Genomic DNA, 14734 nt, shown 5'->3' with positions numbered 1-14734 from the left:
GCATAATGGTAATGTCTACTGTCTCTGAAATTATATTCTTTATGTCTAGGCTATTTATCCGTGGATATAATAAAACATGTCACAAATGTGTGCAAATTATATTGGCCTAAATGAAATCCAAGGGAGAAGAGTTATTGTTATATGTAGCCAAATTCAATGTAATTAAATTCTAAAGAATATATACAATTGAAATTCATCGCAGCTCACTCCTGCAAAGAATACCTGTATCGAGTAACACAGAGTGAGTTATTTTTGTCCTCGGAGAAAGTGTGCTTATGCTGAGGTTTGTTCCGCCTGACTGACAACTGTACATTGGATTGTTACGATTTGATATCTCTTTAGTGTTTCTAATATCAAGAATGGGCATGCATAAAGGATAGATAATTGAAGGAAAATACACAAGTCTATAAAAAAAAACAACTAAAATAGTCTTTGAAAAGGCGAAATTTAAAATTTTAAAAGTGTGGTACCAGGTGGATTCGATCCCCCGACTTTAAAAAGAAAGTTTACACGTTGTAAAAAATCAGCGCATATATCAACCGAGCTAGTCTGACTATAAGAATAAAAGGTATAAATTTAAAGCAGATTTTCAAAATCAGGTTTCCTTATTTTTTGTAGGTTTTTTGTGAATTTCGACCCAGGGCAGGGGTGCCCCTAAAAAAATCCAATCTTAAATTATTCCTTACATCCAAACCTATCAAAATATCACAATTTTATTTAGGGGCAGGCCTGCCCTGAAGGACTTCTAGTCCAAAATTCAGGCAAAAATCAACGGTTTAATGGACAAAATGGTGTTTTGGGCAACTTTGGAGGTTTATTGTAAAATTGTAAATAAAAAAAATTAGGTATAAAATACAAATTTGACAAATTTAGACATATATACTGTAGAAAACAACAAATAAAGATTAATATTTAAATGTCACTTTTTCCGGGAAATTGTTCTCTCCTATAGGTCAATTCTTTTGTCATAGTGAATATATCTTTTATATCAACATTGACTAAATTTTAAGAGAAGTCAAATGCATATATTATGAAAAACATTACTGAATAAGTTTTAATCATTTAAATAAATAAATCGAAAAGCAAGCATGTTTCATAAAAAATATGGTGAAATTCATGTTGACAACGTTAAGACCTTGCTTCTAAAGTTAGTTTTATGCTTCAATTCAAGTCATACATGTACTCCAGCAGTAGTTAGACAGGTCTTAAGATTGCAGCTGAAGCATACTCATGAATCTACGTAACGATATAGCAGTTTTTGTTATCTCCCAATGTTAGGTTGCGACTCTTGATAATATAGTCAAAATGCAGTCATTTTTCTGCCTTTCGGTATTTATTATGTATTCCTAACATAAATATAGGGTTACAAAGATAACTTAAGAAAAATCTTAGGAACTGCATACGTACTACTTTAGTTTGTCTTTAAACCGTGACATGAAACGAACTTAACTAGGTCTTAGCTAAGACAAACTTATACGTAACATACGAAGGTTGTCCCAAAAAGTGATAGACAGGGAAAACAGTTTATTTTCTTTTGCACAATTAAATTTCTTTTTAGGTCATAGCAAAGAGTAACAATTTATAATCATGCAATTCAAGTTTCAAGATGATATTACATTTAATAAGAAAATTGTGAAGAAATAAAGAAAGTATGTAAGTGTACATCGGCGCACGAAAGCGAGCATAATTTACGTCTCCTATAACGCCATGATCTCCTTTTCTGCTTCACACGCGTAAGTTTACATCAATTTTTTTTTTTCAAAGTGATAAACCACTGCTGACTTAGTGACTTATTTTCTTAAATTCACTACTGTCCGTTTGTTGTTGATGATGTTGTTTTTAGCAGATTCAAATTTTAGTCGTAATTTAGTCGAAAGTTCACCTTAATTAAATTGTAGACAGCAGAGAATGCACATTGTTTGACGTCGTTCCTGGGCAAGAACGTTGCCTAATGTCTTCGTTTAACAAACAGTACTCTACTATTTACATGCGGTTACTATTTTTGGTATAGAGGATAAACTATCATTGAATCTCATACCATATAAAAACAACTTTTCTATAGCAATCTAGTGTGTAATGTGACTTCTGTACTCTTCTTTCCCGTCCATATCCAAAAGAATTTATTACATCCCCGTGCGCCGGTTACGCGTTTGACGACGTCATTTTCATCAAATTCAATTTCGACAACACCTTGAAAACCATGACACCAATTGTCTGTTTTTATTGCTATTTATATGAAAATATATGTTATGAAGATTTTGTTTCTGGTTTCACTGATATGAAATTGAGTTTAATGTTTCAAATAGTAACAGAGAAATAAAAGCAAATGTAATAGTGATATGAGTGAATTATTCTAGATTTTGTTCGTGCGCCGACAGACCTAACCCTGGACTTCATATAAATCGCCCCAATATTATTGATATAAAAGATAGATATTTAAGAATTCACAGTTGTAAAGAACATTAAAAATGTTACGTCTATGCAAAATTTGGTTAGCATTGGTTGCATGATAACAAAGTTATAAACATTGTTTACGACTTTTTGGGACAACCCTCATATTTTCATGAATAACCCCCTAGTTCTTCAATTTATTTTCAAATATTGCTAAAATGATTCATTTACGCTTTAGATCCACTTAAGCTGATGTCCCTTCTTCTCAGTATTAGTTTAAAAGAGTAATATTTCGTATTTAAAGCATAAATCTTTTAAAATATGCTTAATACTAAAGAAAAAAGTACCTTCAGAAGGTGGCAAGTCTCAACATTAATGCGTGACTTTTGTTTACACTCGAGACTGCGATGTTTTCAGCTACCTTTTGTTGTTTTTCTATTGTTTTGAAAAATATTCACTCGCTTTAACATTATTGCAGACAAGACACGGTAAACGAACGTCTATTTACCCAAAATTAAAAATCTAATAATCATACAAAACAATAGGGACATTTGTAATCCACTCAATGTCAGCGATCAAAGCTGTATATGTTCTATAATATGTACTTATTTATCAATCAAGGATCAAAAAGAAGTGTTTTTGCATGTCTCCAAATTGTCAACAGCTCTTTTTCTCCCTCTCTCATTTTATTTTGTCTTATATTTTATAGTGTAAACCTATAAGTCCAAGATAGCTGCTTACAATTAAGTCTGATGCATCTATTTCATATTTGGACATTTCATTTGAAAAAGACGTTAATTTTAATCTAACAACTAAACTTTATCGTAAACGTGATGACTTAATAGCTTTTCAATCGTCAACTTCCCTTACTTATGCAATAATATACCTTCATCACCTACAAACGGGGTTTATATCTCTCAGTTGATTCGATATGAAAGAGCACGCACTAAGTTTCTACAATTTCTAAAACGAGATATTTTAGTGACGAACAAGTTGAAGAAACAAGAATATCAGTTGTCTCGTTTGAATTCATCATTTCGTAAGTTATGTAGTCGATGCAATGACCTTGTCAGCATATACAATTTTTCTTGGAGTCAAATACTGACTGACGTTAACATACTAATTGTTAAACATTTTCAGATTTTTCAAAGCCCAAGCCTTAACAAGAACTTCTGAACGAGATGCCATGAAATTCACATGGCATGGGTTTATAGCATTAAGTGTATATGAGTCTAAGACCATGCTTAAGAAGGATTAAAGTACAGTCTTAAACCTAAAACCTTAACTAAAAGCGTGCTAAAATCCAAAATCTTAGAAAAACTCAGACAGAAGTTGGAGATGACTTGAGTTTGTCTGAACTGTTTATAAACATTGTCAATTATGGATAAACATATTTAGAACAATTTATTATTAAAATTTTCAACATTAGAATACTCAGTTCATTTAATGCATTAAAGAAAACAAATTAATCCTTTAAATACCAGTGAAAGAATTTTGATTTTTTTCTGATTCAAATAATAGTAGATGAAGAATTTATTTCACAAAAATTATTTTTTTTAATATTTTTAAAATATCATTTGGACCTAAATTATAAACGTTCATTCAATCATTAAAATGAAATATATGGAGATAACGAACATAATCAATCCCAGAAATCCATAAAACAATACAAACAGGTGTGGAGCACACACGGACCTCCAAAACATCAGAGGTGGGATCAGGAGCCATGGAGGAGTGAGCATTCCCTGCCGACCGGTCACACCCTTGACTCCTTGCAATAATCGAGAAATAACGAAAACATCCGTCAACAATTCAGTGTGTAAATAATGGCCTAAGAATTGGTACAAAAAACGTCAATCAGCATATGACTTAAGGATAGATTTTATTAGAACATTGTATCGACCATAGATCTTACGAAATCATGACTTTAAACGAGACTGCTGATAGGTTTGCTCTATTAATTTGTTTGTCAATACTTTAACTAGTTTTTTTTTTAATTGTTTAAAGGTAACGCATGCTCTTGTGTACCGATTTAACAGAAAGTTATAAATCACGCACGCAGGTATATGGGCGATAAGTAAGGGAAGTTGACAATTGAAAAGATAAAGTCAGCACGTATATCGTAAAGCTTGGTTGTTAGATAACCATTCTCGTCTTTTCAAGAAACATCTCTAAATATGAGACAAACACTGAGTATGCCAGACTCTCTGGTATCTCTTATTTTTAGCCAACTTGGATATATCGTATCGATATAAGAATGGAAATAACCATTGTTAATTGACAAAACGTCGTCGGTATATCTAAATGTCGAGTTTAGGGCCACAGCTAGTGTTTTCTTGTTTTCACCTATAAGATTTTGACAAATTCTGCTTCACATGTTCATGTGAATAGAAAAAAAGGTTTTAAAAGTCGGAACAAATATAACACAGTTCTTTTGAAAATTTATATTAGAAAATTAAAAAAAATATATGAAGTGAAAGCATATTCACCTAATTATTTTAGCTGATTTGGCAATGGTAAAGGCTCTTGGATTCCGGGTCGATATCATGGGAGTATCTAGTCAGCTTTGGTGATGTTTTTAAAACTAAAATTGATGTTTTATTAAAAAGCATTGCAAATTAAGAGATAGTTTACACTTTGTTTTGATTTAAGCGACAAAGAAGAATGAACCTGCGTGACAACTCCACTTTTTTATTGAAACTTCAGTCATGTTTTAATAGATTTCTTAATTTCTTCTCGTCTATTAAAATCAAATAAAAATATCAAAGGTCAATATAAATATTCTTTTACCATATGTATCATCTTAATTGTCTAGTTTTTGAGTAAGCATACAATGATGAAATATGAGAGAAATTTCGATACGATTAATGACAGAAGTAAATATTACAAACAGTAACCGATCGCAAAATATCTCTTAACAATTCAGATCTGTGAAGAGGGTATATAGCACGGAACCCTTCATATTCCAGAACTGGGATCAGATGCGTAGGAAGAAGTATCTCATTTTAACTGGTCACACTGTGAGCACTATGAATTGACCAAATGAAAAATTCCGTGATGAAATTCAGCATTAAAACAAAGGTCTAATAATTGGCGTGTATCAATGAAATACGTGGAGTAATGAACAGTATTCAAACTCAAAGTCCATTAAGCAATACAAAATAGGAGCAAAGTAAACACGACCCTCAAAAACATCAGAGGTGAGATAAGGTGTCATGGAGGAGTGAGCATTCCATGCCTACCAGTCACACCCACCGTGTGCTCCTTGTCATGATCGAGAAACAAGGGAAAATCCGTTGATGATTAAGTTTGTATATAATGGTCTGACGATTTGAATGAAAACGTCAGTCAAAAGCCAGTAGAAGTTAAACTTGTTATTTGCTTACAAGGTCATTATTATGACAGTGCAAATTTTTTAGCAGAGATGTTAAATTCCCTGTAACATCAACTTATCTGCCAGTAGCCTGCCTCAGTTTGAAAAGAAATCGTACTCGGAACGTGCTTCTGAGTAACGAATAGGTTGGAAAATGTACGCAAACCAACTTTATGTAATAGTCGGGTAAGTAAAATGGAGATAAAATGAAGCCATGTTGTTTCCTATAATTCACTTGTTATATGTGCCCTTATCGTATAGTCATTAAAACATCCAAATATATATTAAACAGATATGGCAGACCCTGTGGTGTCTTTTATTTGTAGATCACTGTAATGAATCGAATTATGAATAAACCTAACTATTGTTTATTGATAATACATCGTTGTATGTAAATAGGTGAAGGCCACAGCAAGTATTTTCTTTTTCTCATTCAGTTTTTGAATAAACTTTGTTTCATGGGAAATTGAGGACAGGTAATAAAGAAACATAATTTGCGCCAATCGGAATTTCATCAATCTATAAATGTTGTCACGAGAAACTCCAGAAATAATCAATTTATCAGAACGTCTTACAGTTAACCGAAAGCTATTCCATATTCGATTGTTATTACTAAAATATAGGTGTACAAGGTCAATTCTCAAATTTGTCATATAATTATCACCATTGTTGCAATAACGTCATTTTTAGTATGGTTTTTCTTGCAACATACAATTTTATAGGAGAAAAAACGTCTAACTCTCTTAAGTTGCAACTCGCCATCCACCACCTTGGCTCCACCATAAAAGTCCATTTCAAAGTGTCAAGTTTCTCGGTATACAACCGCAGGTGCATATGATTAGCAAAGCTGTCGCGATCTGTATATTGTTGTTATTCCAGAAAATATAATAAAAAGGGAATGAACTGTAATGTTTCTTAAACATGACCATTTATTTTGCTTTCTGATTTGTACAATTAATTCGGCTAAGGCTTTAGCGTGATTGCGGTCGTTTCAAAAGTTCGCCAATGACGATATTGATATAATGTTTGCTGATTAACATGTTAAAAACTACATGGTGTGATGATAGTTTTATTGACAATGATGTCAAAACATATTTTATGTACAGGAATTCACATTGATTTTCATACAGCCGCCAGTAGATCATGACGTTCGACACACTGTTTTTGTTTTACACCTTACATTAACAATAACATGCCTCTTATCGTCTAAGAAACGATCCAACATAAAGTATATTACTGAAGCTTTTTCTATCAGAAATATTTCTTAAAAAATTAGCTGTTTTATTCCTAAAGAAACTTTACATACATGGAGCATACATCCATGGTACGAATGAATGAATATTTTAATTTCCCCAAAATGCAAAAATCAGTTCTTCATCGGCAAATTCATGGCGATTAGTAGCATTATCCTTGATAATTATCTTTTCTTTTTATGCAACATACGTTCACAAAAATACAGCTGTAAAACTGTAAAAGTGTTTATTACAAATATAAAAGGAACAAAAAAAACAAACAAAAAAAAGAGTTGACAAACAATAAATTAAGAAGACAGGGAACAATTAATGAAATGAGTGATTTCTTTTGAATGTTAACTGGTGAGTAGAGTTTAAAGATAATATAATAGTCTATATGTAAACATCAAATAATGTTTTTTTTTTTCCTTCCCACTCAAGTCTCAGACAAATGCTGCTTGGATATACATGGAAACCAAAAAGAAGCATAAACTCATTACGAAATCTAATGCTAAAGAATCTGGATTTTCAAGACAGTCCTTTTGTCTTTCACAGCGACTTGCTCATTCCCACACTTTTTTGGAGGTCACTGATTTGGTAAGGGGCTTCATGCAGACTGGCTTTAAAAACTCTTCATATTTGATACTGGTGTGTTTTTAACGGATAGGATTTCCTCTTAAATCTATCGATAACGGTACAGATCGGAATGGATATTGATAAAAGTTTTTTGGCGGGCTATGGATATTGTTGTTCCTCAAGTTAACATGTAACCTTCTTTGTCTTCTAGATAGGTGTGGTACATCAAAAGAAAATGATTTCAACTTATTATTAGACATATCAAGATACTCTAAATTAGGAAAACTGGTATACCACTTCGTTAATTCTGTAGGCATCTTTGATATTTTGTTTGAACTAAAGATAAGTGTCTGCAGCTTTGGATAATAAGCATTTAGTGTTAAGTCCTCCATGAAATGTTTTCCAAGGCTCGGATTATTGGAATTTTCAAGGTATTCAAGGTTTTTGTAATTGCATTGAAAAGACTGAGATCGAACCTTTTCTCTGAAAATGTCACTGATCTGAAACATAAGATCAAGCATTTTAGCATCGGAAGTTTTTGGAACATTTATGAATCTGTAGGTATTATTTCGCCAGATAGATGTTTTTACAGATTCCTGTCCACAAGTATAGGATTTTTCAAATTCCATGTTTCTGATCATTTTGAACCATTCTGGAAGGTTGATTTCTGTGACACAGTTTTCGACATGTCTGTACAAAATCGAATCCGGATACCTCGATGGTACGTTGTATTCTGCAAAGTATCCTCTTATGTGACAGTTTTTAATTACTACCCTTTCTAAATTGCGAGCCCTCATTGGCCAGGGAATGTTAATAGATCCTCCCTCCACACAAGATATGTCTAAAGAAACCTTACCCAAAGGTTCAAGGTTGTCTAACCATTTTCTGAATTTGATAAAGTCCCATTGTTCGCTTACTTTGAAATAGCAGTCTTGATCGCCACGAAAGCTTCTTCTGCATGAATCTTGAAAGGAAATTCCTAAACCTTCAGCACAGTTATTCAGGCTTATAAGAGTCAGCAGAGTCAATACAGAAGGCATCATAATCTTGTGCAACATAATAATTACATTAAGCAACACTCACTTTGAGTTACTTTTTCTTAATGATACAAACTTTGTTTGTTGTGTATATATATACATTCAGGTGAAGGACAGCACGTGCTTGGAGAGCCAATCAGCGGTAAATATTATAACACTAGGCCTTTCCCATTCATACGAAGGGTCAAACATGACAGGTTGGGAATTTGCTTCTTTGAATGAACGACATAATTAACACACATCTAAAGTGGTTTTTACCTAACTCACGGGGTCTGCATAACACCAGTTTAAGATTTATCTCCTTAAGTGTTATATCTTGTCCGAGTTTAATGGTCAGGATAACTTTTTATTTTGCATATTAAATTGATTTATTTGGATTTTGTTGTTGTTTCTTAATGCGATATTTATCTGTACTTTTGTTGTTGTTTTTTTTCAATGTGAAGTACACGTTTTTCAAGACCAATGATTTTTTAGATGATCACGTAAAATAAAAAACAATCTTTTTTTTCAAGTAAATTAAAGTTAACACAGAATATTTCTGAGTCTAATCCCCCAAAAATTTTAAATGTAAAGGAAATATAGATTAATGGTAATTATTATTTCAATTTTTATTTACTAATTTTTTTATTTTATTTCATTCATTAATTAGAATATTTGTGGGTATAAACCCCAAGAAATTTTAAACGTAAAGAAAGTATAGATTACCTGTAATTATTATTTCATTTTTTATTTGCTAATTTTTTGTATATTTTATTTCAATCATTAATCTTAATCGTTTTTTTTTGTATTTGTAAAATTAAATGAATTTCGTTAAATCCGACATTATATAATGAATTATTTAATTTAAACCATTTAATCAGATGTTTGTTTTTTGTAAAAACGAGGGGGAAATACGTTCAGTAAATATTGGGGGATATTATTTGAATGATTCCCCGAGATAAGTACAAACCAAAGTATCAAGTACATTGACTGCATACTCAAAGGATGCGTTAACAGATAGAAAACCATGACTTTAATTGTTGGCAAACACACCGGTGTTCACAAATATATCTTGTACACAAATTATATATGTCTAAGGGATTATTTTGCATAAAACATTAGACGTTAATGCCCTTTTGTTGGATCGTCTTATTTCTTTAATGCTATCATCCCCTTCCGCTTTTATAATGATAATTTGACGATTAAGCCCACGAACTTTCATTAAATTTCCATTAGAGCCTCCATTTCAGTAGCAAATTAATTTTTCAAACAAACACATAATGTTTTATTGTATCTAAATATAAAGCTACCTCTCTGCTTTAAGTGTACTTAAATCTCAGTAAATCACACTGTGATCAAAAAGTATATCTTTTACAACAATGTAGTTACTTTTTTTCAATACCTCAGGATGATTTTAATCACAGCTTTAAATTTCCTATAGCAACATTCAAGTATCTATAAGACGTCAGAAAAGACATCAAACAGTACTTAAACGTAAGTAATTTGCGTCGTTAGTGTAGTTGAATTATTGTTTAGGCTTTGATAAAGATTAATTGATTGATTGTATACTGTTTAACGTCCCTCTCCAGAATATTTCACTGATATGGAGACGTCACCATTGCCGGTGAAGGGCTGCAAATTTAGGCCTATGCTCGGCACTTACGGCATTTGAACAGGGAGGGATCTTTATCGTGCCACACCTGCTGTGACACGGGGCCTCGGTTTAAACGGTCTCATCCGAAGGACCGCCCCATTTAGTCGCCTTTTACGACAAGCAAAGGGGTACTGAAGACCTATTCTAACCCGGATCCCCACGGGGCGCTTTGATAAAGAAGATACTAGTATATGTTATTCAATGAGTTCATTGACATTGATTTATAAATGTACGTTTAAATAACTGAAACGTTACTAAGTTAACATTCTAACAGTTGTTCTACATCACAAGCTAATTTATTTTAAACAATATTTTCAGAAGAAATGCTTAAAGTAAGGAGCAATTTTAGTTCTAATTTTAATTAGATTCGTCAGAGGAATTTGTGATGCAGAAAAGATTTAAACATATAAAGTATTTTTAACACTTTTCATTTCACTGACTTTTATTTATTCATATGAGGTAAATATTTCCTTTTTTACAACATCTAAGAAATCCTAACTAAAGAAACTGTTTAAGACTTTCCCCACTACAAATTATAATTATTTCCGTATTTCAAACTTTAATCAATCTTTTCGTCCTAAAGTCATTGCCATATTTGGAAATTTATGTGGATACTTTTGAATTAAGATTAACAACTTCCAAATATCTCAAATATAGGAAATTTTGGAGTGTTTGCGTTTCTTAAGACATTAAAAAGGATTAATCACTTAGAAAACATGTTATGCTTAATTGTTAACTTAGGGAGATCTTAAAAAAAAAAAAAAAAAGGTGGAAAAAAGATGAATGAAGATGACGTCACATAATCACAGATCATATGTAGCATGTTATATCTTAATTTATAAAAATTAATGACCATAGTTTTGATATCATTAAGTATTTTGGCATATCAAAGTCGGTTTTTCCCAATATATCAGCCTTTGCGTCAATAGTGGCTTAAGGACAGATGATACAAACACTTTTTTTCTATGAAAAAGATTTAATATCATGTCACAAGTTTAGAAAAGGGGATGGTTCTTAGGATTTTTTCTCCTAAGAACTGGAATATGGAAAAATCTTGGAAAATATTAGTAATATTTCATTGAAAAAACAAATATAGACAAATCACATTCAGTAAAGCTTTACAGGTGAAAACAATTTTCAGAATATGTATCCATGGCGCTCAAAGTGTAATATAAACTTAAGAAAAATATACCAAGCCAGATGAATTTTAAGAGGAAGATCAAAATGACAAAAAATTAGCAATATCACATAGGCTGATTTTTACCATTTAGCTTTTCCTAATACAATTCACCTGGCTTGGTATATTTTTCTTAAGTTTATATTACACTTTTAGCACCAAGTTAACATATTCTGAAATTTGTTTTCACCTATAAACCTTTACTGAATGTGATTTGTCTATATTTGTTTTTTTATTGAAATATTACTAATATTTTCCAAGTCTATTTTATTTTCCAGTTCTTCAGAGAAAAATTCTAAGAACCACCCATTTTTCTAAACTTGTGACATGGTATTAAATCTTTTTCAAAGAAAAAAATTGTTTGTATCATCTGTCCTTAACACAGAAGAAGCAAACTAACATGTAGAAATGGAAAATTCTTTATCAAACAGGAAAAAAATTCTTTAATGGGACAATCTTTATTTAATAAATTGTGACAAAAATTGATTCTAACTTTGACATTCTTCAAAGGCTTTTTTCATTGGTTTGAAATCAAATACCCTGACTGTTATGTCTATGAAAAATGTACGAATTTCCAAAACGTTAAAATGATGAAGCAGAAAAAAAAAATTCCATATAAAATATTTACGAATCTGTCAGACTGCGAAGTTCCATTAACTTTTATTCAATTATCTTACCTCTAGTTATGACCTTGACTCAACCAAAAGTGTAAACTTAAAGGGATGTGCTTTTTTATCTTCTTTGCAAAGATATAAAATAAATCATTATTTTTTATTGATTAGATGCATATATATGATGGATTAATGACTTCCCATTATTAATTTACCGAGATATTTGAAACGATATGTAATTTTTAATTCGTATTATTCTTTTGATGTCCGCTTTCTAAATTCTGTTTTGACTTTTGATTCTTCAACAGGTAAAGTACAGCATGATAAAATTAAATAATAATAATTAAAGTGAAGACTTTTTTAAACCATATTATAGTTTTAAGTGGTATATTATTGTAAAACACATATTGTATAATACAGTAAGAACATTAAAAGTACTTCCCTATTTTAAGTAAGATTTGACACCAGTCAGAATTAAGTGAATGCACAAATAATTAAAGCTTGTTCAAATGTTGTGTAAAAATAATTAAGGTTTTTGATGAACTGATGTGAATGGATTTCATTAATGTTCATATGCTTAAGAATATGTTTCGCATTGTGTAAATATTTTAAGCACATTTTTCGAAGTTTATATCTTATTTTTCATGAAAGAACTAAATGGATGTGAGGTGATTGAACTCTGTTCTCTTTGGTTCTTAATTACGATCATAATACGTGGCATATTAAACTTTGGGTCATGACAATTGTTTAATTTTTTCAATGCAAAAAATCAAGTGACAATTGATAAAAACAATTTACTCAAAACGTCTTTTTAAATTTTGATTCATTTTAACGAATGTAGTTTTGTACAATGGGGTTTTTACTAATTTAAAATCTGAAGTTGAAAATTATTAAATGACAAATATGTCATGTAATTAATTTTTACGTTAGCTTCAAAATTAATAAAACATGATTATGCCAATTATGGTGTCATTTTTCTCTAAAATATATAAGTAAAAAAAATAGTACAAATCTGATAGAAATGAGATTTTCTTTTCGTCAATTTCTTTTCTTAAATCAATTTGTACTACGTTTAACGGGTTAAAGGTAATACGCAGTTTCGACAGTTGTTTGTTGATTTATAGTTTGTTTATCAAAAGTATCTGCGACACAATATCCAAAACATTCGGGGAAAATTTAGCATTCTTTCAACATCGCTAAAAAGATTTGTTATTAATAATAAAACCAGCACATATGGCATCCTGTATCATTATTTCAAGAATTTCATCGTGATTTCTTCGATAAGTCCTGTCACGTATTATCATCAACACCAGAAATGTACTGCATACCAACAATGGTGGATTATTAGTAAACAAAATGCTTGTAGAATGACTTGCTTAGAACAACCAAATACCAAACGTGTACTGTATACTACTTCTACGAGCAAACCATCGTAAAACAATTCAAATAGCTTTTAGATTTCCTTCTGTATTATGTTGCAAGTCTATCTCAAACCAACAGATGTATGCACAAGTACTTTTGTAAAGAAAACAAGTAATTCCTTTGCTTAATATTTTGGCTTTATTGAATAAGCAAAACTATGAAAAAAACAATAATTCTTTGAAGTGTATTCCACAAAGCACCAGAGTGAGCATACATGCAAATACTCTTTTTTGTCTCACAACTTGCTGGCGTCTTCTTGTTTACTATCGGATTTATATCTGTCCTAGTATTAGGACGTTAAAAGATGCTATTATATATTTTCAGAAAGTGTTAACAGTTGGAACGTGCTTAATCGCATACATATAAACATGTTAAGGTTTTTTCTTACTTCAGTTATAATCATTTAAAGATTATATTTTTCTTCAATGATATTACTTTTACCTAAAGAATATAATTTTTTAAATAGAACTGTTTCTTCTTTAAAATAAATTCTACGAAATGATCTTTTAAAGTATTTTCTTAATTTGTTGAATTAAAAGGAATTATAGTTCTTTTTTTTAACTTTTTTTTTATACTTGACAAAATGTAAAAAAAGATCTTGAGGTGAATCAGCAACCAATAGAATGTTTGACGAACAGAACTCTTTGATTACTGAATTTTTTTAATGTTTTGATCAATCGGGTCTTTTCTATGCAAAACATGCACAGTTTTGCTATCTTCTTCTTATGTCTATTAATAAATAATGATTTTTTTTCGGAAAATAAATATAGTTTGCTGGTAATAATTCAAAGTAATGCCATCGAGATTCCAGATGTTTGTTGAAAGACTTGTTCTACATAAATTTTATCACTGAGAAACGCCAACATGCTTTTAATATCAACTTCATAGGGCGTCTCAACATCAGTGAGAAATTCTCTAAAAGGACTTTAAACAACAGACAAACGAATCAACTTCAGAGTATATGTACTTATGTGCAGAATTAGAATGAATTTTAACGGTTTTTGATGATGATAAACAGATATTTAAAAAAATCGATTTTTGTTCTTCTTAAAAAATATTTTTTTATTTATTGCATGAACCGTTTGTTTAAAAAATTTCTTACACATAAGTGTTATAAACTTTTTGGTGATTTTAAATTTCTCAAAGTTCTTTAAACTTTTAAGGATTCATATCTTATGTACACCACTTCTAGTATATGCTGTATCACAGTTCGCCTGAGGTTTCTCCTGAACAGCAAGTAATTTTTTAGTAAGTATTAAAGATATGGGATTGGGGGAGCACT

General features: G+C 30.9%; 1 protein-coding gene across 1 annotated transcript; it reads right to left on the bottom strand.

Annotated features, from left to right (window-relative positions):
- Window positions 1–7024: 7024 nt before the first annotated feature.
- On the bottom strand, window positions 7025–8679 carry LOC134229731 (uncharacterized). The gene has a single exon (XM_062711516.1). It carries the CDS (start codon window positions 8628–8630, stop codon window positions 7653–7655), a length of 978 nt encoding a protein of 325 aa, XP_062567500.1. The 5' UTR covers window positions 8631–8679; the 3' UTR covers window positions 7025–7652.
- Between the last annotated feature and the right edge of the window lie 6055 nt (window positions 8680–14734).

This window comes from Saccostrea cucullata, unplaced genomic scaffold (assembly GCF_032062105.1).
Source record: "Saccostrea cucullata isolate Sc308-1 unplaced genomic scaffold, CSIRO_AGI_Scuc_v1 ctg2618, whole genome shotgun sequence".
NCBI lineage: Eukaryota > Metazoa > Mollusca > Bivalvia > Ostreida > Ostreidae > Saccostrea > Saccostrea cuccullata.
This window is presented reverse-complemented; position numbering and strand designations above follow the sequence as displayed.